General features: G+C 45.7%; 1 protein-coding gene across 1 annotated transcript in view; it reads right to left on the bottom strand.

The window, feature by feature from the left end:
* EPHB1 (EPH receptor B1) overlaps positions 1-26,396 on the bottom strand; it is a 446,620-nt gene that overhangs the window by 284,176 nt on the left and 136,048 nt on the right. Inside the window, exon 3 of the mRNA XM_054482445.1 lies at positions 4,840-5,521. Within this exon, the coding sequence (XP_054338420.1) occupies positions 4,840-5,521 (682 nt within the window). The remainder of the gene's footprint in view (positions 1-4,839; positions 5,522-26,396) is intronic.

Here is a 26,396-nt window from a genome sequence, read left to right as displayed (position 1 = left end):
CAGTCTTTATTCAAGGGGTAGTGATGCTCAGATACCTTCCTCCTGGTGGCCCGTAGGCTTTGTTCTTGGTCTACCCAGCTGCCAGCCTGCTCCTGCAGTCCCCTCTCCCAGACTCCTTCTTCCCCTCAGGCACCCAGGTTCATCCTGTCTACAAATCCCAGTAACTCCATAATATCTTCAGTGACCTACCTTGGGGTCCCTTTCTTCTGGACACTAGCCACATAGATGGTCCTGGTCTGCTTCTTAGAGCTGGGGTTCTTGGATTTTTTAAAATCCCCATGTTTGGGCCGTATACAAGACTTATCACCATCTCAGAAGGAGGCAACTGGGGATGTCACTTTGTAAAACCTTTCTGAGGGTTCTCATGCCTGCCCTGGGGTCAAAAATTGCTGGTTCTGAAGACCATGGCTCTCTCAGGCTTGGAGAGTCTTCTCTCTCCACTTGGTCCTTCATTTCACAAAGACCACCTGCCTAGACCACCTGCCTTAAGGCAGGCCATGTGAGCCACAACATTCAAACATGTGTTAACTTGCCCTTTGATCAGTTGAGGAACAGTGGCTTATTCCTCTTTGCTGTTTTCACTTGTCACTGCTTGGTGGTCATGGAGCTGGGCCTGGGCAGGTGCAGGAGGGTGATGACTGGGAATTCAGGATTCCTGCTGACCTGTGTCTCTGGATGGGGGAGTCCCATGGATCTTCATTCCAGAATCTTATTTTCTTAATAAGGGTAATTCAGAGACTAAGGACAATGACACCTAGCAACATGTAGCATTGCATGGCTTAGAAAATATTCTCATACCCATTTTCACACACTTTGAGAAATAGGCAGAGAAGATATGACTGTCAATGGAAAGGGACTTACCTAAAACCACGTAGCAAGTTTGCAGCAGAGCCAAGACTAAAACCAGCCCCTATCTTTAGGTTAGGTCTCTTCCACCCAAGCATACCCCCTTCCTCTTTCATCCACTTGCACCGCCTGTGCATGACAGCCCCAGACAATGAAGGCCTAGGCACCATAAGTTGGCATGTGCCCTCTGTAATAGCAAGCTAAGGTCATCCTGGGGCAGGGGCAGAGGCAAGAGAGGATGGCAGGGAGAATTATGCATAGCATTGTCATTTTCCGAGTCCCCAGTGTGGCTAAAGAGGCAGCCTAATGAAGCAGCTTCTTCTGGAAACTCCAAGGACTATGTCCTGGGAGGGAAAGCCAAGCCCTCAGGCAGCGCTCAGGGGAAGAACAGATCCATGGGCACATATGCATAGTGCTCCAGCTAGGATCTGGCCACTCAGGGCTTGTCAAACAAGACATGACAGTCATATCTTCTCTGCCTATTTCTCAGACACCTCCATGGACACCCTTATGGGATACTGCAGCCCTCAAGCTTCTAGCACATAGATAAGAAGCCTGCCCCTGCCAGGTTCCTTCTAACAGCCCCAGCCTCCTCCCCTTCCTCCCTGCAGTCCAACTTCAGCTAAAGCAATATTTTAGGCTACACAGTAGAGAGAGAGAGAGAGTCTGCTGAGAGCCAACTCAGCCTCCCTGGCACAGGAAGAGCCAGGCTGCATGGGACCTACACAGAGAATAGACTTAGCCACCAACCTCAGCAGGGAAGAGGGGAGAAGGGAAGACAAAGCTATGATTTCTCATTAATCTGCTACACTATGGGCACAACTTGAAATTGGGGTAGATGGGCCATTTTCCTAGTAATTAACAATTTTATAAAGACAAATGCATGATGAGGTCAGAGTCACTAGCGAGATGAGGTCAACAGGCCAATGTGACTCTGCCTGATGGGACCAGCCTGTGTGTATAGAAAGGATGTCAGGAACAGGCCTTAGGCCAAGAAGCCCTCTAGAAAATGCATGAGCCGCTTGCCACACATCCTAATGCACAAGTTCTCCCCATGGCCTCCTCTACTCCCCTCTCACCTGTTCTCTTCTCACCACCCACGCTCTTCACAACAGAAACAGCTCTAGGCCAGGACCACTCTTTGCTGGCTGTGCTGTCTAATTGGTCTCCAGGTGCCTCTGCACAGCCAAGCAACTGGTCACCATGACTTTGACAGGAGACGGTTTCACAGAAGCAAAGTGAAAGCCAAGAAAATACAGTTCCCTGGCCATAATGAAAGTCTGTTCTTCCAGGAAAAATAGCATGGAACCAGAAGCGGAGAGATTATTCTTTCTGCCACCCTACAAAGTCCCAGTTTCACATATGCAGAAAACATGTATCAAATAAGGACAACTGTATGAATCATAGAACCATCAGCATTTGGCCCAGCCAGGCTCAGAGGACATCAATTCTCAGGGCTGTGTTGGGAGATAGTTAGCTGTTGAAGGCTCACTGTGTCTCACCTGCAATTCTCTGTTATCCACCATTCTCCCTGCTTCTGCCCTCATGATGATTGTGCTAAGTGGGCTACACCAAAACCATTGTGAATGGCCACCATGTCCATCTGGCAGCACTCCGTGCGCACCAAAAATGAGTAGAAAGCCTTTCCTTGAAGACACACCATGGAGACCAGTAACAAGTACCTCCACATGCACTTCCCACCCCCCACCAAAGAGTGCAGAGTCTTCCCAAGATCACCATTTTTGCCCAAAGGTCCCCTTGCCAGCCATCAGAGTCCAGTTACCTGCAGAGTTAAGGGCAAAGATTTCAGGGGATTCAGCTGAAAGTTCTTGAGACAAGGGCAAGGGGCCCTTCTCTTCCCTTTCTGGGCACAGAGCTCAGCCAGGATGCTGGGCCACAAGACCCATGATGCCACTCTCCACTCTCAGAAATATTACCAAAATGTGGCTTCCCATGCCTCTGAAGTGGCAAAGTGATGGTGCCATGGGTTCCCCTTTTCCTTTACCCTCCAATGAGTTTGTAATAAGTAGTTTGTAAAGTCAAGCCATGTTCACAATAGCTCAAGATTAGAAATGTCCAACAAAACTCAGGAGGGGATTGAGACTGGGAAGGAGAAATGGAAAGAAACAATTTGGATTTACATATTTGTCCTCACAGGCCCTCTCAGGACAGCCACAGGAGGTAACTGACAAGCTACACGGACAGCAGAACCCTCTAAAAAAGAAAAGTTCCAATTAGCGCAAAGAAATGAAAGCCTGTTCCCAGAGACCCAATTAAATCAGAACCAATCAATGCTTGCTCTGGTTCCTGCCATTCTGCTCAGGTTGTAATGAGAAAAATGACAGTGCCCCAGCCAGCAAGTGTGGTGTGGCAGCCCTCTGAAAACCAAAGAAATCACCCACCATGCGCTGCTGCAAGCATGACGGGTAGCTGCTGCACCTGTGCCTTTAAGAACTCAGCCTGGTGCCTTGGTCCCCACTTAGACCCTGCCAAATGGCAAAGATGGTGACCCATCCCAACCAATGGGACAAAGAGGAGGACTGTGGGACCAGGCTGGGATGGTTTTAAAACTGTTGACGTTGATTCATCACTGGACCTAAGATCTGGCACTCTCTCTCCTTTGTTTCCACACAATCCATCATGGGTACCAGGACCAAGAAATCCAATAAAGACACAAAGGCGCAACTCCCTGCTTTCAGCAGGCCTCAGAAAGGCTGTGTGAGTGCTCTGGCCCAGGCAATTAGCTGAGTCCAAAGGATTGCAGAGCTGATGGCACTAATAAGCCTGTGCTTGGCACTTCAGCTGCAGGTGTCTGGGGAGCAAGGTAAGTGCAGAAGTAAACTGGCATAGGCTGGTCTGGTGCTCAGGCAGGGTGGGGGTGACATCAGAGAGGGAAGCTGGCAGGAGGCTCACAATGGAGAATAAGTTGCTGATACAGCCCCCAAGCCCCAAAGGACTAAGGGCAACCCTAGGAGTACATTAAAGTTAAGGTGGTCATTTCTGAGGTCTATATAGGAAGGCTTCCTTGTACAAGAATCAGGACCTTTGAAGGTTCCAAGCAAAATTTAATAAGGGAGAGCAGTCTTCTCTTCCCCAGCCCTGGATTCCCCCACGTTCAGCTTCCATGCACTTAGACAATGCATAAGCTGAGGGGCCTCCAGATCCTTCTATTCACTCCCAGGGCAGACTGAGCCTGCAGCCAGTTCAGCACATTTATTGCCACTTGTTGAATATGGGCTTTCTAGGGCTAGTGCTAGTGATGGCTAATATGAGCACACAGTATCCTGACACTTTCAAACTGCAAAGTTTGCACCACTCTGTGTCATTTAGAAGCAAAAGTTAATACAATACATGATACAGTCCCACTCCCATTCCAATAGTTTCATCTCCTTCCAGGGCCTGGCAATGAGCCCCTAGAGAAAGACAGCCAAGCCAGAGGGCTTTGAGTTAATGAGCTACACGGGTTCAGTACCAAGTTGAGTGCTGTGGGAGCTGGACTGAAATGAACTAAAATATTTTCCAAATTCAGTCACTTCTCAATTACCCTTGAGTGAATTGTCCACGGCAACCCAAATTCCAAAGTCTCCAGCCCCAGAGCTTAGGGCTGGATGCAGGATATAGGGGTGTGTGTGTGTGTGTGTGTGTGTGTGTGTGAGAGAGAGAGAGAGAGAAAGAGAAAGAGAGACAGAGAGAAGAGAGAGAGATAAGTTCAACACTTCAACACTAAATATTACAGACTGGTTATCAAGTTATTTTCCACTGTTTGAAATTCTCCCCATCTCTTTCTCTCACCATGAATAATAAATATGGACAATCTGATTGGACATGATTGGAAAATCATCAGGCCTAGCACTAGGAATAGGAGTCCTCAGAGCTTTATAATAAGCCATTAGACTATTTTCTGTTCCTGTATGACCCAGAATTATTGGTGGGGAAACCTTGCAGATCTGGCCCTGCCATAGATGGGCAGGAAGCAGAGGCTCCAAAGCTTACCCTTGCATGCCACGCTGTTCTCAGGCTCATAGCCAGGCTTGCAGGTGCATCGCCCAATAGGCACCATCCATTCCCCATCCCCGTTGCAGTAGAGTTTGATGGGCACGTCCACTTCCTCTGCGTTGGGGATGCATGTGCCCCGAGCAATCACCAGAGATGTGCTCTCTGCCCCTGTCATGGTCTCTGGAAACACTGCAAAATTTTGCACAATGCTGGGACACTTTTTGAAGAAGACACGGACAGAAAGAAGAGACATACAGGCTCCATAATCCTGAAAAGCGAGGTAAAAACCATTCCGAGTAAGAGGCCCAAAGCTCCTGACTTCTGTGTTTACCTTCATCAGCCTTCCCCCAAAGTCCACCTGGGAGAAGCTCTCATCTGCAGCAATGGTGTCTACTTTGAGGTAGGGGGCCTCAGACCAGAAGGCTGACTTCTTGGTGGCAATGACAGAGTCAGTCTCATAGTAATACAAGTTGAAGGTCTCCTTGCAGGATCCTGGGACATTAGGGAGGCTGCTGCAGTCTCTCACAGTGAAGCGCATCTCTATGTAGATGCGATGGGCCCCCCGCCGGTTGATGAAGGTGGTGAGCAGCCAATTGTTCTGGTTGGGCTCGAAGACATTGCACACCTGGTAGGTGCGGATGGTGTTCAGGTTTTCATCGTAGCCACTGACTTCTTCCCACTGTACATAGCAGGCCACAGGCACACACATGCAAAAACACAAAATAGAGAGTGAGAATACAAAAACAGGCATAGCAGAGAGAATCCTGGGGCTAAGGGGCCTTAAGAGCTCACCAGTCCAGCAGATTGACTTGAGAAATGAACACATCTAAGCGCAACTTGATTTTAAAGATCTTATAAGAAAACTTCATATTTTTTTGCAGCCCATCCCAAAATATAACACACTTCATTCAAGAAAGCTGTCCCTTGCCTAACCCATAATGCTCATTCTGTGACTGGCTTATTACATCCATGGGGACAACATGCAGCTTTCAGCCCATGTGATGGCAGGGACTTTCTTCCTCACTTCCACAGTACCTGCTCTAAAAGCCAATCTGTGGATTGGGGGTCCAATTACTTGACACCCACACTTTGGAAATCCCCATCTTTGAACCTAATTTCTTTCTTGTGGTGAAATTCCTTTATGTCTCTGAAAAGCACATGAATTTAAAGCTTTTCAGGGTTTCTCAACCAACTTAGATTCTCATAAACTTTTTTTCAATAACATCAATCTCTTTGAAAGACTGATATGGTTTGGATGTTTTTCCTCTCCGAATCTCATGTTGAAATGTGATTCCCAATGTTGGAGGTGGGGCCCGGTGGGAGGTGATTTGATCATGGAGGCAGATCCTTCATGAATGGTTTAGCACCATCCCTTTGGTGATGAGTGAGATTTGGCTGTTTAAAAGAATCTGGGAGCTCCCCCTTCCCTCTCTCTTGCTCTGTCTCTCACCATGTGACATGCTGGCTCCCCTGGCCTGCCATGAGTGGAAGCTTCCTGAGGCCCTCAGCAGAAGTAGATGCCGGCACTATGCTTCATATTCAGCCTGCAGAACTATGAACGAGTTAAACCTCTTTTCTTTATAAATTACTCAGCTCAGGTGTTTCTTCATAGCAATGCAAGAATGGACTAACGCAAAGACCTAGACTATAAAACTGGTAAAAGTAGAGGCTGCTAAGAAGAACCCTTAATGAAGCAAATGAAGCTCTATTGTGTGCAAATTTCAAGCAAGGCTATGATGGAGGAAAATGTTGGAGGGTGTTACTTTAGTGAATAATGAAACTTTCTTAAGGAAAGACAATCATGATTCACATTAGAAAACTGAGCTCCCATTTATAGCAGCCCTATAGATTGGAATAAAAAAGAAGAAAAACACATGTATTAAGTGATGTCTTTCACTATTCCCAGCAACTTTCAGAACTAGGTATTATTATCTCCAATTTACAGATGAAAAGACATCATGCAACTCATCCATGCTTATATGGCTAAAAGAGATTATGAGAGAAGCTAGTAGGAAATACTTTGAATGGTCAAAGAAAATCACCTAAGAACTTCTAGAAGATTATTTCAACAACAGGCAATGAGGGTTGGAGGGGAGTCGGGAGGGGTCTTTAAAGGCATGGTTCCCTTAACTGAGCTCTCTAGGGCAGGGGTCAAAGAAGAGTTGCTGGGTCATTCTTTCTTCCTTGTGCTTGGAGAAAAGGAGTTAAGGAAGAAGCTGCCCACAGCTGGGAGCTCTCCAGATCCTGGTCTCAAGAACTGAGGATATTTCCAGGAATAACTTTAAACTTATATTCTGTTTGCCTAGAATAAAAAAAAATTGAGAAAAGAAATTAAACTTCCTAAAGTGAAAATGAATTAAGATCCTTGACTATTTAGGAGTGGTGATCAAGGTAACCAAATCATATCAGTATCTTTGAATATTATGCTAATTGTTTATTATTTACAGTGGTGGACTTTAAATATATAGACTAGAATTCTTCATTAACAGAGCTAAAAGCTAATTATGTATGCATGGAAAATATACTGCAATTGCTCCTTGCAAGGAGTAAAGCTCCCTGTGGAAGCAAGTGGATAGAAGCAAGGCTGTCCTCTAAACCTGAGTGAAGGAAACCAAAAAACAGGCATAGTGTGGAGAGGTGGGGAAATGGGCACATTGAGAGCTGGCCCTGCATGCCCAGGTCTGTAAAGTGACCTCACTCATGGTCACTCCTTCTGTCCAGGCCTCTGCCACCAAGGCATCTAAACTGCAGTCAATCCAGGGTCCTCCTGGACCCCAGACTCTCCCAGGACTCCTAGAGTGCCAGTTCCCTCGCCAACTTGAAGTCCTGCCAGTCCCTCACCAACAGATCAGCTCCTGCCAGTATGCTTGCAGCAGTTCTGGACACACAGGCCATCATGATTCACTACACTGGATAGTCTCAGCTCCAGGCCAAATATCACCCAGCACTCCACTTTTCAAGTTGGAGCACTTGACCTCCAACCACACCATTCATGACCCACCAGCATCTCTCCCTGCTCCACTCTACCTTCTGCAATGCCAAGGACTAATATCCCCAAACTCACAACTCTGTTTCCCAGTTCCAAGCCTGTTCTTATGCTGTGCTTTCTACCTAGGATGGCTTTTTGTTCTTCTTTGCCTGAGTTATTCCAGCTCTGGAAAATCCCCTCACTGAATTAGATAGCATATCATAGCATATTAGTACATCCTCCATACAACAGGTAAGAACCTGTGTACACTGGCCCTGGGGCACCTACCTCCCCCAGGAGTCAGTGAGCCCTGAGGGGGCTGCAGCACATCCCTGGAGTGGTGCATCCACAGTCCACACAGCTCCTTCACAGCATGCCTTGTGCCCAGCACATGGACATCCCTGTGCCCAGGTCCCATCATGTGGCCAACACGGAAGAGAGATCTCACCTCTGTGGCCTGCATAGAGTATAAATTCACACTGTCGAGCCACACCTGGACTTTGCTTAATTCCTTATTGATTCTCTAGATGTAAAAGAACCACTTTTTGTGCCTTCTTGAACACTGTGTTTTGTTCTATCAAATGTGTTTATTAAAGTTATGTTCTGCTTGCCTGTTTTTTTTTCAGCCAGGGAGAAGTTACTGACAATGTTTCAGATCAAATTTTTAGACCTCCCTACCTTTCCATGGCTGTTATAAAACAACATTTTCTCAGTTGACCCTACATGACTTGAGGAAACGAAATTTTTTTTTTTTACTGTTCTGCTATTGTTGAAACACAACAGGTCTCATGACCCATTATTCCAGTTGGGTCTCAGTACACACATGGGGTCCCTCTGTCAATGTACAGGTGAAGCATGTGACCCCATTTAGAGTGGGGGTCTGGTCACAGCCAGAGTTCTTGACCCACCCAAGACTAAAGGAGCTCTGATGTGGGCTTCACCTTAGCACTGAGACAGTCACCACCAGGAGGTATTTAAAGAAGCAAAATGAGGCCAGGTGCAATGGCTTTTGCCTATAATTCTAGCACTTTGGAAGGGTGAGGTGGGAGGATGGCTTGAGCCCAGGACTCAAGACCAGAATGGGCGACACGGAGAGACCCTATCTCTACAAAAATAAAAATAATAAATTAACCAAGATTGGTGGCTTGTGCCTGTAGAACCAGCTATTCAGGAGGCTGAAGTGGGTGGATTGCTTGAGCCCAGGAGGGGCTGCAGTAAGCCATGCTCACACCACTGTACTCCAGCCTGGGTGACAGAGCAAGACTCTGTCTCAAAAAAATAAAATAAAATAAGCAGCATGAGGATTTCTACTCTCCTACGGGAGCTGGGATATTGAGAACATTTATCTTAGAAAATGACACTGATTGGTATTATAAGACCCAGCAGAAGTAATTGTTTCAAACATTAACCTCTCTGGGCCTCAGTTTTCTCATCTGTAAAATGAGAATTCATACTGGGTGACCCTGAGTTGTAAAATTCTACAGATCTAATTGATTCCATGACAGCTCCTAAGGGAGTGATCAAAGCAAATTAGAGGAAATTCAGCTGCATATTCAAAGGGAAAGAGTAGAAGGAAATTGAGAGAAAGGAAAATAACTCCCTGTTGTTGGGAAAAGGCCATCATAGAGCTTCTCATTAATTTCTTTCCCTCTTTCATTCTTCTGTCAGCGAAAGCTCTTAGGGGTTGAAGAAATAAGTGATCAGAGTGGGCTTCAGGAGGCACACATACTTTCCACAGCAAGTGGTAATTAGAACTGGGGGGGTCAAAGAAAGAGGAGATGTTGGTTAATCGAGATGAGGGTAGAATGGCATTCCCAACAGAGACAGACAAACATATAATTCATTTACAATATTTGGAATCAGTCTCATTGCTTTATATTTATACCTCATTCATTCATCAATGAAAAAAAATGTCTACTGAATGTTAGGTTTGTGCCAGGCATCCCATTAGCCACTGGGGATATAACAATATGAAGCTTATAATCTAGTGAGAGAAACAGAAATTAGAAAATGGTTATTAAAATAACTAAATAATTACATTTGTGTTAACTGCTGCAAGGGAAAATTACAGGGAGCCAAGCAAGGGGGTGCAACGGATATACAGAAGATTGTCAGCAAAGACCCTCTGTATGAGTCCATTTTGTGTTGCTATAAAGGAATACCTGAGGCTGGGTAATTTATAAAGAAAAGAGGTTTATCTGGCTTATAGTTCTGCAGCCTGTACAAGAAGCATGGCACCACGATCTACTTCTGGTGAGGCCTCAGGAAGTTTCCAATCATGGAGGAAGGTGAAGGAAGAGCAGGCATGTCACATGGTGAGAGAGGGAGCAAGAGAGATGCCAGGTTCTTTTAAACCACCAGCTCCTGTGTGAACTAATAGAGTGAGACTCACTCATTACCGTAAGAAGACCATCAAGCCATTCATGAGGGATCCCCTGCCATGACCCAAACACCTCCTGCTAGGTGCCACCTCCAACATTGGAGATTATGCTTTAATATGAGATTGGGAGGGGACAAACATCCAAACAATATCACCCTCCAAGGTGAGAGGGGACAGGTAGATAGAAGTTAGCCAGGAGAAGTGTGCACCTTCTGGGAGCAGAGCAGGAGCAGAGCCTCTGTGCCCAACAAAGGCAGGTACAAAGGCCTCATGATAGGAAAAGTGGCCTGGTGCCATTGAGGAATGAAGGCTGTGTGACAGACAGCCATATGAAGCTGGGGGTGGCAGGAACAGGACTGAGAGGAAGATGAATCCAGTTGAGAATGTTGAATTTCATCCTGAGTGTAACTAGAAGTCGCTGATGAGTTAGGAAGAAAAAAACACAGGCGATCAGAGTCGAGCTTTTAAAAGTTCTCTCTGACGCACTATAGAGACAGGTTTGAAGAGCAGCCTGAGTGTATGGGCAGGACAATTGGAGTTCATTGTGGGTATCCAGGCAAGAGATGGTAGGTTGGAACAGACCAGCAAAAACTGGAAAGATGCTTTAGGGGAGAATCTCTAGACCTTCACTGAGCCACAGACTCAAGGGGCCATGTGTCCCCTGAACACTCTTTCAGGCATCAGTCCTGCCTTGCCAACCAGGCTTTGGTTTTCCCAGATCCTTAGGAATGATGATTCCTCACCTCTTCCCTCTCTCTTTTCTTAAAAAAGGGGGAATTTTACCAGTCTTGCATGCACTACACTGTAGATGCCCAATTTCCTATTCAGGGCCAAATTTTACCCAAAGCCTGTGCTGGCTCTAGTTCTGGCAATGTGTTCTCACTGCCTGCCCGAAAGTCAACTTCCTAAAGATCTTCCATTCAATGGCTGCTTCTTAGCCTCCACTTCTAGGCATTTGACATATTGCTTCTTGTATTCCTTCCTGTAATTATCTCCTCCCATTAAAACAACAGCAAAACACCATGATTTGCTTATCAGATTTGCAGAAAATTAAAAAGATAAAATGTCAAGTCTTGGCAAGAAAGTGGGGAAAAGGGCACTGCCCAAGCCTATTGATGGAAGTATAAACTGGTGAAATCTTTTAGAAATCAATTCAGTAGCTTCTCCCAATACTTCAAGTGTGGGCCAAAACTGAAATCAATATGAAGAAGGTAAATCATTTTTAAAATTGTAGTGATAAGTAGGTGCCCATCCGGAAAGAAAAAAAAAAACATAACTTTTCTTCCATACTTACACCTTACTCCAGAATAAATTTCTGGTGAATCCAAGATTTAAGCATTAAAAATGAAACTACAAAGATACTAAAAGAAACCATGGAGAAAATTTTTGTATACTAATGGTGATATGAAACTCAGAAGCCATAAATAAACATATTGATAAATTCATCTCTATACAATTTTAAAAATTGGCATGACAGAAATAGCCATGAGCAAATTTAAAAGGGAGGGAAAAAGAAAACCTGATAGAAAAAAAATTATTTGTTACTTACCACAGATAAAGTGTTAATATCCCCTAATATATAAAGAGAATCCATATGTCAATAACAAGATAGAAAATTGGGCAAAGGGTATCAACAAACTGTTCACTAAAAAAGACACACATATAACTCTTAAATATATGAAAAGATGCTGAATCTCACTCTTCATAAAGTGTGAGTTGTTAATTAGCCACATTATGATACTTTTTGGGGGATGTCAAAGAACAAAAGTGTGATAGCACACTGTGTTGGAGAGGACATAGGAGATAAGAATTCTGACACACAAATGGAAGAATAGCAAATTTGTACAACTTCTATGGAAATTTTGGTTTTATTTATCAAAATTATGACTACATATACCCTTTGACCCAGCAATTCCACTTCAAGGATAATTTCTCAGGCTTTTATCTACGTGAAATTAGGTACACACAAAGTTATCAACTGCAGCCACCACCACCTCCAGAGCTTTATTCATATCCAGAAAACCTACAGGTGGACCACTGGCCTTTGGACAATACAGTAGCCTTCTCAGAATTTGCTGAGTAAGACCTCTAGGAGCATAGTCCTAGTGGAAAGAGAAACCATTAATTGAGATTGAACTTCTCACCAACCAGTGGTATAGGGGACTCAGAAGAATCTGAAATAATTAGACTAAAAGAAAATAAGGTATAGGACATTTCTTGTACATCTTTGTATAAGGAGTCAGCTTCATACTTGCCTCATGCTAACCTGACTGTTGTCCTCCTTTCTTGGACTGGACTCAGCTGGACTCTTTAATATGTCACCTAAGACCCTTTGCTGTTAAGTGGTGAGTGCATAAACAAAATCTGATGTGCCCATACAATGGAATACTATTCCAAAATAAAAAAGAATGAAGTACTAGTATGTACGGCAACATGATGAATCTCTAAAACATTATGCTAAGTGAGGAAAGCTGTGTGTCTCAAAAGACCACATATTTTGTGATTCTATACACATGAAATGTTCAGAAGAGGCAAATCTACAGACAGAGAGGTAGGTTAGTATTTGCCTGGGGCCAGAGAGGGAAATGGGGAGCGACTACAAACTGGCATAAAGAATCTTTTTAGGAGTGATAAAAATGTTCTAAAATGAGGTTGTGGTGATGGGTTACAAATTCTATAAGTTTACAAAAAAATTACTGAATTGATTAAAATTTTAATACACTTAAAATGAGTGAATTTATTGCAGGTAAATAATACCTTAATATAGCTTTAAAATAAAACCCCTCTCTTATCTGGTCCAGCCCACATCTCAGTATCCCAACAATGCTCGCACGGTTTCCATTATCCACACATAGCTTGTTCATGGTGACTTCATGCTCCTTCTCATTCTATCCTCTGTACCTTGGATGACCTTCTTACCCCGTTATCCCCGTATCCCAAGTGCCAATCATTCATTCAATCAAACGTGTTATGAATGATGCCTAAGTTGAGGCAAAGGTGGCATCTAGAGAGGCTAGGAGGCCAAGGAAGCATCCCTATCACTGATACTGAGGGCCTGGGGAGTATCAGGGTGTGGTCCAAAGACAGCATCAGAATCTTGGGCTCAGGACCCCATTCCAGGACCACTAGATTTTCCAACCTGGAGGTCAGTCGGGTAGTCAAAACGCCAAAAATGCTCCCCAAGTTCAACACACCCATTCATCACCACAATGTGCCATTTCTTCCAGAACCATCCATATCCCCCCATCTGGCCTGTCTCTTGCATTCCTATGACCAGTGCACTAGGGCTGGCATCACCTCATGCCCTGGTCGGAATATAGTGACAACAGACAGGGCAAGAGATGACAAGGGCCCAAAGCAGGGCCATATCCTCTCATAGCTGGACAACAGAGCCCATGCCCATTTCTGCCCCTCGATGTTGTTGCTGATGTTCTGACTGACCCTGATGCCCTTCTTTTACCTCACCCTCATCCCATCTGAACTGAGCCAGAGAAAGGCAGATGTGGCTTGGAAGCCACTCTAGACCAGGTTGGTCATGACGTTTTGTTGACAAATGGGCAGAGTGAGGCCCAGAGACATTCAATACCAGGCCCAAAGTCAGGCGGTGGATCCGTGGCAGGGCTGGATTCTCTTTGCAGCTCCTTCCTTCGAGGTGGCTCCAGTCTTATTTCCTCCATAATCCTTTCCCTGGCTTAGATTTATCTACCATTTTTCTGAATGCACAAAGCATGATTGAGTTTATTCCACGCAATTTAGCATTTGATAATATACTGTTTTGAAATATTCTTTAATTGCTTCACATGTGTGACTTTGGTTTCTGCTACCAGGCTGTGAGGACAGTAAATTAAACTTCGACTAATTTATTAGTTCATTTCAACAAGAAAAATAATTCCATGCATTTAGCTTCACAACACTGGAATTATGGAACACCATTTTATTCAGTAACGTCTGGGACCAGTGAAATCCACTCCATTTTCATCTCACTTTTATCCTAGGTGATCTCATCCACATACAAGGCTTCAACCACCATGGAGTGCATCACCAACTTGACCTCTCCCCAGCACCCCAGACTTGTATATTCTGCTGCCTGCTGGATGCCTCCTGATAAATACCTGGGATGCACCACCTTGCCCTTTGCAACCCTGATGCAGTCTCACCTCTGTCTGAGAATGACACCTCAACCACCCAGTACCAGATGACTAGGAAGCAATCTAGACTCTGCCTTCTCCATTTTGTTTTGTTTTGCTCCTCATCATAGGAGGTTAACCCCCAAATTTTATGTCTTCTATCTCCATAGCTCTTCTATTCAGCCCTCCCCTTCTGTTTCGTCATTGAATTCTCTTTACCCTCCAAGTAACTCTCCCAGTCATTCTCCTTAATTCCCCTGCTTGTATGAGTTTTCTAAAATACAAATCCATCTCCCACATGAACCCAATCCTACAGGCTGGGACTGCGTTGGGTATTGCTCCATATTCCCAGTGCCAAGTCCTCAAAATATCCTGGAAGATTGAGGCAATGAGCAGGGCCCTGGCCTATTCTTTAACTTCTCTCCCTTCTTTACTGCAGGTGCCACCAGGCTAACCTGTCTTTGTGAAAGAAGAAACAAATCAACCTTGCACAACCAACAGATTATTAACAGCCTTTGAAAGAGCACTATTTTGACACAAATGGATCACCTGTCCTTGAGATAAGCATAATAAAGGAAACAATGACATCCATCAGAAAGTACTTGTTCAGGCTTTCAGACCATGACTTTGATGTATGAGAAAGACACTTTTAGGTCTCTCCAAGATCTAGGTTTGTTAGGCTTGCTTATTGGAAGTCAGAGCTTGCAGATCTATTGCTAGAGTGCCTGTTGACATTTGGACAGTGCATATTGACTCTCTGCAGTCTGGCTGATTGTGTGTGTGTGTGTGTGTGCATATGTAAAGCATGCTATCAAAACTCATTTATCTGTATAAACTGTTCCCCTTGCAAAATCATCGTCATGGGCTCTACCCATTGGTCCATCTACACTACCTTCTAGAAAAACCTTCAGAAACTCTGACACATTCTGTATGCCCCAAGAGTGGATTTGAATTTCAGAAACAGGCAAAGGTCATTTGGAACCAAGTCTGATTAGTGAGAAGGATGAGCAAACTAAGAAATAATATTACTCGTCAAAATGAAGAGCCACTGTAAAATGAAGGTGAGAGATTTGAGCTGATTCCACTCTGTGCCTCTGAAGACAGTTCCAAGCACAGAGTTCTGGAAAGATGTTTGATAGTTGGCCCCTCCCTGGACTGATGTAATGTCCCCCACCCCACACCAGGCCCACTCCTCTAAGAATGCCCAATGACTATCATGATGCTGCATCATTATAACCTCCACGAATAAACCATTTCTACAGGGCCTGGCTGGAAAGGGGCACTTCCTCTGGACACCTTTATTTAAGACAGGAATAGAAATAATTGAAATAGGCTTTTTGGCCTCCGTTGGCCTAATACGATCCCAGCTATTCTGATTTGTTTCAAACCCAGCTCATTTATCTCATTTATTTAATAAAGAGTCAAACATCTACTACAGCAGCCCCAAGCAACATTCTAGGAGTTGGTGAAACAGCAGTAAACGAGAGACAAAATCCCTGTCCCCATGGACCTTATATTCCAGTAGAGTTAACCAAAGGATGAACAAACAAACAAATGAATAATATAAAGTCAGGTAGCATTAACAACTACTAAGAAGCAGGAAAGGAAATAGAGTGACAGCTGGCAGTGGGGTAATCAGGGAAGATCTCCCTCTGAGCTGAGATCTGAATGAAACACAGGAGCTAGCCTGGAGGGTACATGAAGGAGGAGCATCCCAGGCACAGAGGGCAACCAGAACAATTTCCCCAGGGCAAGAAGGTGCCTGGCCCATTGCTGAGAAAGCCAAGATGCCAGTGTGGCTACAGAAGATTAAACAGCAAGAGAAACACTGAAAGAGATGAAGCTGGAGAGGTTGCCAGGGCAGGCAGACCCCACCTCTGCCAGTTACAGCTCTGTGATCACAGACAACTTTCTGAGCTTCAGTTTCCTCACTTGCAAAATACTATTTACTTTGCAGGGTAATACGAAGACTGAAAGATCATGGATGTGGAAGGAGCTCATCTAGTGCTGTGCCTGCACATAACTACCATTCACTGAGTACCAATTATTGCCATTATTATTATGATCATCATCATCGTGATTACGTTAACCTCAGGATCCACCTCCAGCTGAGTCACCAGGGTGTGGAAATCATCTAGATCCTATATAAATAATCCTACCCTTTGGTCAGCAGAATGCAGGAACTAAAAAGCTAAACTCCCTCTCCTTACAGACACAGAGAAACAACCAGCAGTCCCCTTCCCTTTCCCTCTGGGAATCTCCAGGGCTTCCTCTGAGCTGTTTCATCACAGGCTCTCTTCTCTCGAGCCAGCAATCCCTGGACCACTGTCAGCCACCAGCTCAGACCACAAGGAAACAAAATTGGACACATCTTACAGGCTTTGGTCCCATTCAGCAGTCTGTTTTTGGGCACAAACTGCTGTTGAGGGAGGCTGCTATTTTGCAAACAGTTGCTGCCACCATGTCCTGTGGGACCATAATGGAGCTTTCTTGGCATTGCCCAATCCGGGGAGATGGCTGCCCCTGTGAACAAGAAGCCCACTGGAGCCTGGGCAGCACACAACTTCACAGAGCCCACAGGAGGCCAAAGATTCTTCAGGGCAGCAGATGCTCAGGGCTGGGCTGGAGCCACCGCTACCAAGCCTTCCCCACCAATCAGCCTGGACCCCAAGGACAAAGCTCCTGTGTAGACAGTAGACTAAGCCTGAAAAAGCTTGGATATTAGACAAGCTAGAGGGCTAATTAAAATGTAAAATGCAGTCCGTGGGGCATAAATTCCTACAAGCCCAGAGGGATCTACCATTTAGTACACCAACCAACCAAGGCAGGGATTTACTCAAAAGCTCCCCTGAGGGCTGTGAGCACCAGCTTACCTTCCAATATGCTTGATTTACGTCCCAGATGTGCCAGGCTGAGAGGATAGGAATGCCTCCCCCTACCCCCCATTCATTACCATGGCCTGATGTGGGATTCCATTGGGAAAGGTGACCGACTCAGGGTTGGAGACTGCTTCTGAAAGCCCAGTGCCTTGGAAGGGCTTCCATATTGTAGCAGTACAAAGCAATGAATTCCCTAAACTGTGAACTCACAGCAAAGATGCCTTCCTGGAAATGCATCACAGCAAGGGGATGGGGGTGAGGGACATAACTGGAATATCACAAACATATACATATTGTTTCCCAATGCAATATTTAAGAGCAGAGCTCCACAAAATCTTGGATGGTAGAGAAATGCAGATAATACTGTAACAAGGTCAAGGTGGAGGAAATGGCTTCAAGCAGAGTATATTCAGATTGCTAGGAAGGAGGTTTTTGTGATGATCAAAAAAGGGGTGGGGGTTTAAAAACAGCACTGCTCTAACCTTGCCCAACCCATAATTATGGGGATCGCCATCTTAGCCCAGGGTAAGTTCAGAGGCTCTGGAGTCCGCCAGACCCAGCTGTGTGACCATGGGCAAGTCTTTAAACTTCTCTGAGCCTTGACTTCCTCTTCTGCAATACAGGGATAGTACATAATAGTACCTATCTCATGAGGCAATTGTGAGGATTAAACATGACTTAAGCTTGCAAGGTAATTAAACCCCAGTAAGAGCCCCTTGCGAGCCAGTTATCATGAATAGCTGCCCTCTGGGGACACACACTTAGCCTCTCTCTGAGTGCACATCAGTTATTTTTTTCTTGGAATTCCGCTCTCCTTCCATGATGTGTATGCTCTAAGACACTTCTGTCTGTCTGTCAGCACCTGTGCATCTATCATTGATATATGTGTGCATGGGCGTGTGTGTGTAAGTGCAGGCAGCTGAGGTGTTTGCCATGGCCCTCCCTTGGGTATGCATACCATCAGAAGGCCGTGTGAGCGCTAGTCAGCTTAGGTCCAGCCACACTACTAGAGGGCAAGGCCAGCAGGGCACGAGCTCTGAAGGGCGCACACCCCTTTATATTCCGGCATATTTCACACCCAGGTTTCTACCAGCATGTTAGGGAAAATACTGCAGGCTTGGGTCTGGGCACGGGGCTCCCTATCTATATACACCCCTGGGGCACTGTAACCTCCACCAGGCAGCAGCATTGCGTACCAGGCCCTGCCTGGAGTGGGGTCCTCAGCCATTATGACAGCTGCTGCTGCTGTTGACACTGCAACAGTGACAAATTCATCCTTCTGACAAGATCCCTTTAAATAATTCACAGGGAGTTAGGGATTAAGACACTGTTTCTCTCTGTCTCTATTGGGATTTAAAACACCTCCAGCTGGGGTATTTAAAGAGAGTATAATGGGCAGCCCCTCCTGGGTCTCTCCTCCCCCTTTCCTCCTTTCCCATTTCCCCAACTCATTGCCCACCCCATCAGCCAGCCCTATAACAAGGAGGTCCAGAAAACAAGAAAGGAAAAAAAAAAAAAATAGGAGGGAACCAGTGCTTGGCTGGTCACTATGGCAACGGTGGCAGGGTATTCAGCTGCCATTATTGCAGTGCCTCACACATGTGATTATCTTAAACTGTCGATTGAATGTGGCTCTCACTGCTGCCCAACACGGCCTTGTAGAACAAGGCAGGGGTGGGAGCTGCAGGCCCCAGGCTCCAGCTGCTTAATACTGCTATGCCCAGGCCTGGACTCCATTGACAGAGGAGCAGACAGTCACCCCTGGGAGAGACTGATGGCATTTCCCTTCAGCTTGTTGGGATTTCTGCTGAGAATGTATAGCAGAGGCCAGCCTCAAGCTGGCCCATCATGCTGGGTTACAGGCTAAGGAAATGGGCTCCTCATTTCATGAGCTCGGAAAGTTTTGACTGAGTGTGAGCCATGCTGGCTGGGGCCAGCCAAAGCTGTCTTGGAAACAAGAGAGCCAACCATGGGAGAAGGAAGGGGCGGGGCCTCTGGCAGGAGCTCTTGGCTTCATTCCCATTCTTTTTTTTTTTTTTCCTTTTTTTTTTATTATTATACTTTAAGTTTTAGGGTACATGTGCACAATGTGCAGGTTAGTTACATATGTATACATGTGCCATGCTGGTGTGCTGTACCCATTAACTCGTCATTTAGCATTAGGTATATCTTCTAATGCTATCCCTCCCCCATTCTTACGATGGAGGAAATTCCCAGTCTCTGGGTGAAAAAAAGCCACATCTGGCCTCAAGAGAGGACACCCCCACCACATCCTGTGTGTTCTCCCAATTGGGTGGGAATGTGGCCACCATGTGTGATCCACTTCAGGGACTGCTTTTTCCTGGGACTTTGGATGCTGGAGCTTGGTCCTAGGAAGCCTGCAGAAACCTCTGCCTCCATTGAGAAAAAGTATTCCATTCCTTTGCCTCCTGGACTTGGCTTCCCAGGTGCAAGAATATTCTTTGAATGACAAGGTCCCTGGTTAACCCCAATAGACACACTCTAATTTTTCCAATGTCCCCTTTAAAATTCAGCTCCCATATTAAGCCTCTTATGACAGCTATGCTCAGGCCAGCAATGCACACAGTGGGGCTACCATTACCTTCAACTGGCACCAGGACTGCTCCAAATGGCAGAGATCAGTCTGGCCTTCCCTGCATTTGCATCCCACGGTCAGCCCCGTGAAGATATGGCCAGTCATACACAGGTCCCCATCACTTGAGGCACTGCCCACCCCTGCCTTGTTACATAATGAACTGTTTGCACCTAAAGGCAAACACGGACCATCAACATTTGCCACATTGGTTTAAAGGCAAAGCTCTTGATCAGCAGATAAGTCAGAATCTTGACTCCCACATTTGTCATGTAGGCTGTCCTTCGTGACACTGGGAAACATATTAGACATGCCTATCTCCACCAGAAAGAGCAACAAGTGGGACAGCATGCAAGCATGCATGGAGATAAGGATGTACCACGATGGGACCCCAGCCCCATTCTATTGGCAGAGCAGCATCTCAAACAGAGGAGGGGTGCATTCAGCACCGCTGACACTGAGGACAATGGATGGGACAAAGGAGCTCCCTGGAACCCCTCACAGCTCTCCCTGCCTTTCCCAGCAATTTTCACTTCCTGAACCCTTGTCAGGACCTAGGGGGTGTGTAGGAATCCTCTTGGGCTCCTCCATCACTGCCCAGAGCCGGACACACACAGGGACCACCTGTATTCTCTTGAGGATCTCTGGCCAGGGCTCACCTGCTCCAGGCTCCTCTTGGACTTGCTGCTCTTTGGTCCCCCAACCCCACACTTCCCCAAACCACCTCCTCTACCTCCCCCCATACAGCTTGCTTTAAAAAATGATTTATCAGGTGCTTATCACATGCACAACTCACTGGTTTGTTACTTTAAAAAGCTACCCTTTTTCTTTTTGAACATTTGCCCCTCCTCATTCCCACTCCTCCCCACCCCAGCTCCATTCTCTGGTTTCTCAATAGTCTGTGAGTCTGTGTTCCTCTCCTCACACTCCTTCAGGGGCAAAGATACAAAAGCGAGCTTTGTGGTCAGACAAGCCTGGGGTCAGTCTCAGAGGCACCCCTACCTAGTCCTGGAACTTTGGATAATAGCTCTTTGGAAATGGAACTTTGGAAATGGGAGACATGCCACCTTCCTTCCTTGCAGGGTCCCAGTGAGAAGTGAGGTCATACAAGTAAAGCTTGATGCCTGGCACACAGTTGGTATGTAATTAATGGTAACGATTAGTGTAATAGTTATCATTATTAATAATAAGATTGCTATTAATAACAGGGTGTGCTCTCTGACATTGTTCATGTAAGAATCACAACCTAACATGTTGATCTTGTGTCTCCAGGGGCCCTCCTTCATCAGTTGCCACCCTCATCCCATGCAAGTTAGGTCTTTTGAACAAGAGTCGTTGTTACCACTAGTACTAATCAGGGCAAGTGGCACTGCACTGAGCCTTACAGTTTACAAAGGTAAACACAATGTAATCCCAATCACTCTATATATAAGATCTTACATTACCTATGTTTTAAAGGCAGCATATGGACTTAAAGAGGCTAAAGAACTTAGCAGAAAATGGAAATAAGCCCAGGACATCAGATCCCAAATCCTGGGCATGATCCTTCATACTACTGAAAGTATAGTGGGATTTTGGCCAACTTATTCTAACGCTTTTGCCCATAACTGGAAGTAAGGCCAAAGCCAACATCCCAGAGGCTCAGTTCCTCCTTCCTGGAACCAGGCTCATCTTTCTTCTGACAACCCTGACCCTCCCTCCTTCGCCTGTTTTCCTCCTGTTCGTCTTATCCTCACTCTCCTTCTAATGCTTTGTCTTTGCCAATAATACGTTTCTTTCCTTCGCCAGGGTCACCAGTGGGAGTGCTGTGAGTTCAGGCTGTCAGGGCAATGCTGACCCTCCTCAGCTCCATCCCAGTGCCTGTGTCAGGAGCCCTGTGTCCTCTCCTGCACTGGAGAGCCACTTGTCCTTCAATTTGACAGGCTCACATGCCAGTTGCATAAAGGTTTCCAAGATTGGGACAAGGGGTGTAGTGGGGCAACTGTCCTCTTGGGGAAGGTTTTAGAGAAGTGGAACTACACCTGTCTGGGCCAACAAGGGTTAAACATTCCTCCAAGAGGGGGAAGGTGGGCTTGGGTAACCTCTGGAATTCCCTCCCAGAGTCTGTGGACAGAAATGTCTCTGCTCTGTTGATGAATGAGTCTATGAGCCATTTCCAAGAGCGAGAAAATAAATATGCCAGACAGTAAGGATCTGGTGAACCACCACAACTCCCAAAGTTGTTTAATACAGCAAGCTAGAGAAGCTTCTCTCTCTCTCTCTCTTTCTCTCTCCCACTCCTCTCCCCCCACCCATACCGCATACACACAAAGTCATATCAAATATATTTCTGCAATCAGTGTAATGATTGACATTCTATTCCACAACAGGGGTCATCTGTGGCATTCTATTCACCTTTCTGTTAAATGCATACACATGCCCACAAAAACAGTCTCATAGGAAAGCACCATGAAGGCAACCACAAGCAATGAAGCCAGGCAGAGCAGTGGCCTTGCTGCTCATCTGGCCCAATTCTCCTCCCCTGGGGATCCATTGAGGTAGGTCCACCCACACACGGCCCTGGAGTCTCTCCCCAGATCAGCATCTGAATCTCGTGGTTGCCGCCTTCCATCTCTTGGAGGAGGACCTGCTTCCTGGCTCTCACCCGAGCCCCTCAAGCCTTTGTCTATCACTGTCTCTGTCAGGCAGGTGATTTTAAACTTCCATTCCTAAAAGACGTGTATTATATAAAAAATGTTTTAAGTGCCTCGGGTGTTTTGTTCCTCATTGCTTCATAGAAGTGACATTAATAGCCAGGGAAGAGCTCTGCTGAGTGCAATTATGGAGGATGTTTCAGGTATGAAAGCTGTTTTGAGCCTGCTAATGTTTCCTAATTACAGGCCTTTTGGTAGAGAGAGAAAAAGATAAAGAGTGGGTGGGAGGCCTAGGGTGGGGAGCTCTGACTTATCTCAGTGGTTTACCTGAAGAGGGAATTGGAGGGGAGGGAATGAGGGAGGGAACAGGGAGGTCAGAGGCCCAACAGCAGGGAGGCTGGGCCTCTCAGTTGAGAAAGTGGTACTAATTCCTAGGGAACAGCTCAGAGAAAGGATACCAGCCATGTCCCTCACCGTGAGAAAAAAAAAACCTTTTGCAGACTGAGCCTGAATTCAAGGAGGCTTGGTCTGGGAGTTCCTTCTGGAACCCACCCTCTGAAGATACCACGATGGGTAGCATTTCATTGGGGAAGACAGTGGAGCATAATTGTTGGCAGGAGAGCCAGCCTCCAGGAGGTTAAAGGTCAGCATTGGCACTTTTTCACCATGAGACCTTAGGCAATTAACCAGCTGCTCCGTGCTTTGGTGTCCTCATCTGTAAAATGGGGCTATTGTGAGGATTAATGTTTGGCTGGCTATAAGGCACTTAGGGTCTGTCATACAGTGATAGATTTTTTTTTTCCTACCTAGCATCTAGTCATCTTTCTGTTACCTATATCCTGATTCCCTCTGTTACTCTCTCCTGCCTTTCTCCCTGGCCTTCCAGTAGGCTCTCCACAACACAGGAATGGACACGGGACCTCAGTGTCAATTTCCTCCCCAGGGGATGGTCCAGAGTGAGCATGAGAGGAATTCAAGCCAAGCCAGCCAGGCCCACTCAGAGCTAATTCCAGGGCTTTTACTGGGGGACCCAGGAGGAGATGTCTGCTCTTCTCCAGGGCATACAGATGAAAAAGGCTATAGGGGCTGGGGCTGCTGCAGACGGACATCTTATGACCAAGAAGAACTCCAGCATGAAACCTACACTGTGGGAGTAGAGAGAGGAGAAAAAAGGATGGGAAGACAGAGAGAAAAGAGATAAAACAAGAGAGTAGGGAGGAGGGATCGATTGATAACCACCCAAACTTGAAGCCACACCAGCCCCTGGACCATTCAGTTTCATGAGCCAAGCTATCCTTCAAGACTGGGTTTTGCTTTTCTGTCACTGGCCACCAAAAAGCCCTGACAGATACTAAAGCATAGAACGAGAATAGCTTCCAGCAATCAGCGATCAGGTCCAAAGCTCCCAAGTCCCCATTCAGTGGTGCCCATCTGAGAAATGATGGCCAACCCCATCTTCTTCTGCCCTCCTGCCTCTGGCATGTCCTGAAATTCAAATGTGGTGAAATTCCATTCACAAAACCATTTTGCCCAGAGCTAAATTTCTCTTGGATTTTTCTAATCTAGCTCAGGCTTTTCTGTCTTAATAAGCATGATTGAATCACTAAAGGAAGAAAACAGAAAATTCAGCCCTCCAGAGGGTTAGTGATGTGCTAACGTTTCCTAAGTGTTTACCAAGGAAAACTTTTTACTGATATTGTTTCATGTATGACAGAGTTATCATCCTTACCCCATTGAGCAGAAATGAAAACTGAGACTGAAGAAGTCTAAATAACAGACCCAAGATCACACAGGCAGGGAGTGCAGATCCAGAAAAATAGCCAGTTTATTTGATGCCAGGACCTGAGGCCTTAACTGCTTCTCCATAAAGGTCTTACCCATCAGACCAGATAAATCGTAATTGATTTTGCTCGGCTTTGGAATGGATGAGGTGTTATTAGAGTGGGTTTCTCTCCTGAGTGTGCTTTCCTGAGTCATTTGAGGTGGGCAGCTGGTGGGGGATCTGACAGGGACTGAGGAGACAGCCAGGGGCTGCCAAGTGGCCTAGACAGCGCATAAACAACCAAGCAGCAGCTGTGCATTCAGCCTGCGCACCGGCACTCATGGGCATGTATCTCGTATCAGGAGTTAATTTACCAAACATGGACATTCAGATATGTGTTGTTCCCTTCACAGAAGCCTGCTCTAGAAGCTCTCCATTCAGTCTAATAATCCTCCCATTATTGAAAGTGTTTCCAGAACTCTAGAACTGCTTACCGAAGCACAGGGTGAGATCAGCTAATTTAACTTCATACATACACACACACACACAAACACACACACATACAAGCATATGTATGCAGACACACACATATATATACATACATATATACATTCATATATATTCATACACACATATACAGATACACGTATATACACACATATACATATATACACACTATATACACATGTACATGTATGCATATATACAGACACATAGCACATATATACATATGTACAAACAGATATAGACACACATATATACACATGTATACATACATACACAAATATACATACACTCATATATACATGCACACACATACTTATATTTCTAAAGATATATATATGCACACATACATACACACAGAGTACACATGAGCCCAGCTCACTCATCCTGAAGGTTCATGAGGCTTGACTTCGGACTTCCTTCCTGTTTTTCCTCTATCACAACCCCTTTCCTATAGTGAAGATCTGCCAGTGTTAAAGTAGTCAACAGAGCATATCACAGACCCTGAAGGTGGTTCCACAGGACAGCACAGGAGGAGGTGGAGACTGGAAGCCCTCACAGCACTTTTTTGAAAGTAAGAACTCAGGTAGATGTTTACACGTAAGCCACACATCTCACAAACACAGAAACTTACACACACAGAGGCCAATGGTGGCCCAAGTACAAATGGCCATGAGCCCTGGCCAACCACTTCAAAAGTAAAAGAACTGTGGACTGAGATTTCCAACAAGCAAGTTAAATAAGCCTCTTGATCAGAAGGACTAGGTTTGCCTTTCTAATCCATCACAGCCAGGGGCTGAAAGCAACAGGGACTTTCTTCTGCCTGTCCTGGTCCCCTTTATTATGCTTATCTCAGGAGAAGTGGCTCCATGTGCATCACTAATTATGCTCTTTAAAAAGATATTGACAACCAATTGGGTGTTAAGAGGCCTACAACAAACATGTTACAGTGTATTTGGGTTACAGTAAGCCTAAACTGAGTGTCTCCTAAGTTCAGGGGCCTGTGATGGAGATGCAGACAGGTATTAAGAATGATCGTTATTCATTTACTCAGTCAACAAAACATTAATCTGATCCTGTCCTATGCCAGGCTGGTGCTGGGCACCAGGGACACAAAGAGGGAGCTGACTCATTCTCTGACCAGTGCAAGAGAGTGACACATCAACAGATATTTAACTTATAGAGCGAAGGACAATATGTTAGAGGTTGGTACAAAGCCCCACAGGCTTAAAAAAAATGGGGCACCCACTCCACCCATGGTGGGAGGAGCATCCAGGAGCATCCCAGAGGGGCTGAGAACAAAACTGACACCTGAGAGACAGAGTGTCGGGGAGAAGGAACAGAGTAGGGAGGCCAGGGAGCATCTAGGAACTGGAGCAGACCTGGAGGTGCAACCAGAAAGACTGCTACTTACAGAGCACTGCCCACGGCTGGGCACAGCGCTGACTGTTTGTCCATAGGACCTCTCCGAACTCCCCACTGCCTAGAGGTCCAGAAATGTTAAAGGTTAGGGAATCTTTCAGGGCAGGGCTAGAAGCCACCCAAAGAAAGGGTCACCAGGGCCCGTGGTGAGGGTCCCTGGGCTAGCCCGTTAGTGGGAGCTCAGCCTCTCCCTGGCATTTGTTACTTAGTAAATGTGTTTGTTACCTTTTTCCTCTGTTCACCAGGTAGCCCCTGATTTAGATTAAACCTAAAGGCCTTCAATGAA

The sequence above is a fragment of the Pongo pygmaeus genome, chromosome 2, assembly GCF_028885625.2.
Source record: "Pongo pygmaeus isolate AG05252 chromosome 2, NHGRI_mPonPyg2-v2.0_pri, whole genome shotgun sequence".
Taxonomy (NCBI): Eukaryota; Metazoa; Chordata; class Mammalia; order Primates; family Hominidae; genus Pongo; species Pongo pygmaeus.
This window is presented reverse-complemented; position numbering and strand designations above follow the sequence as displayed.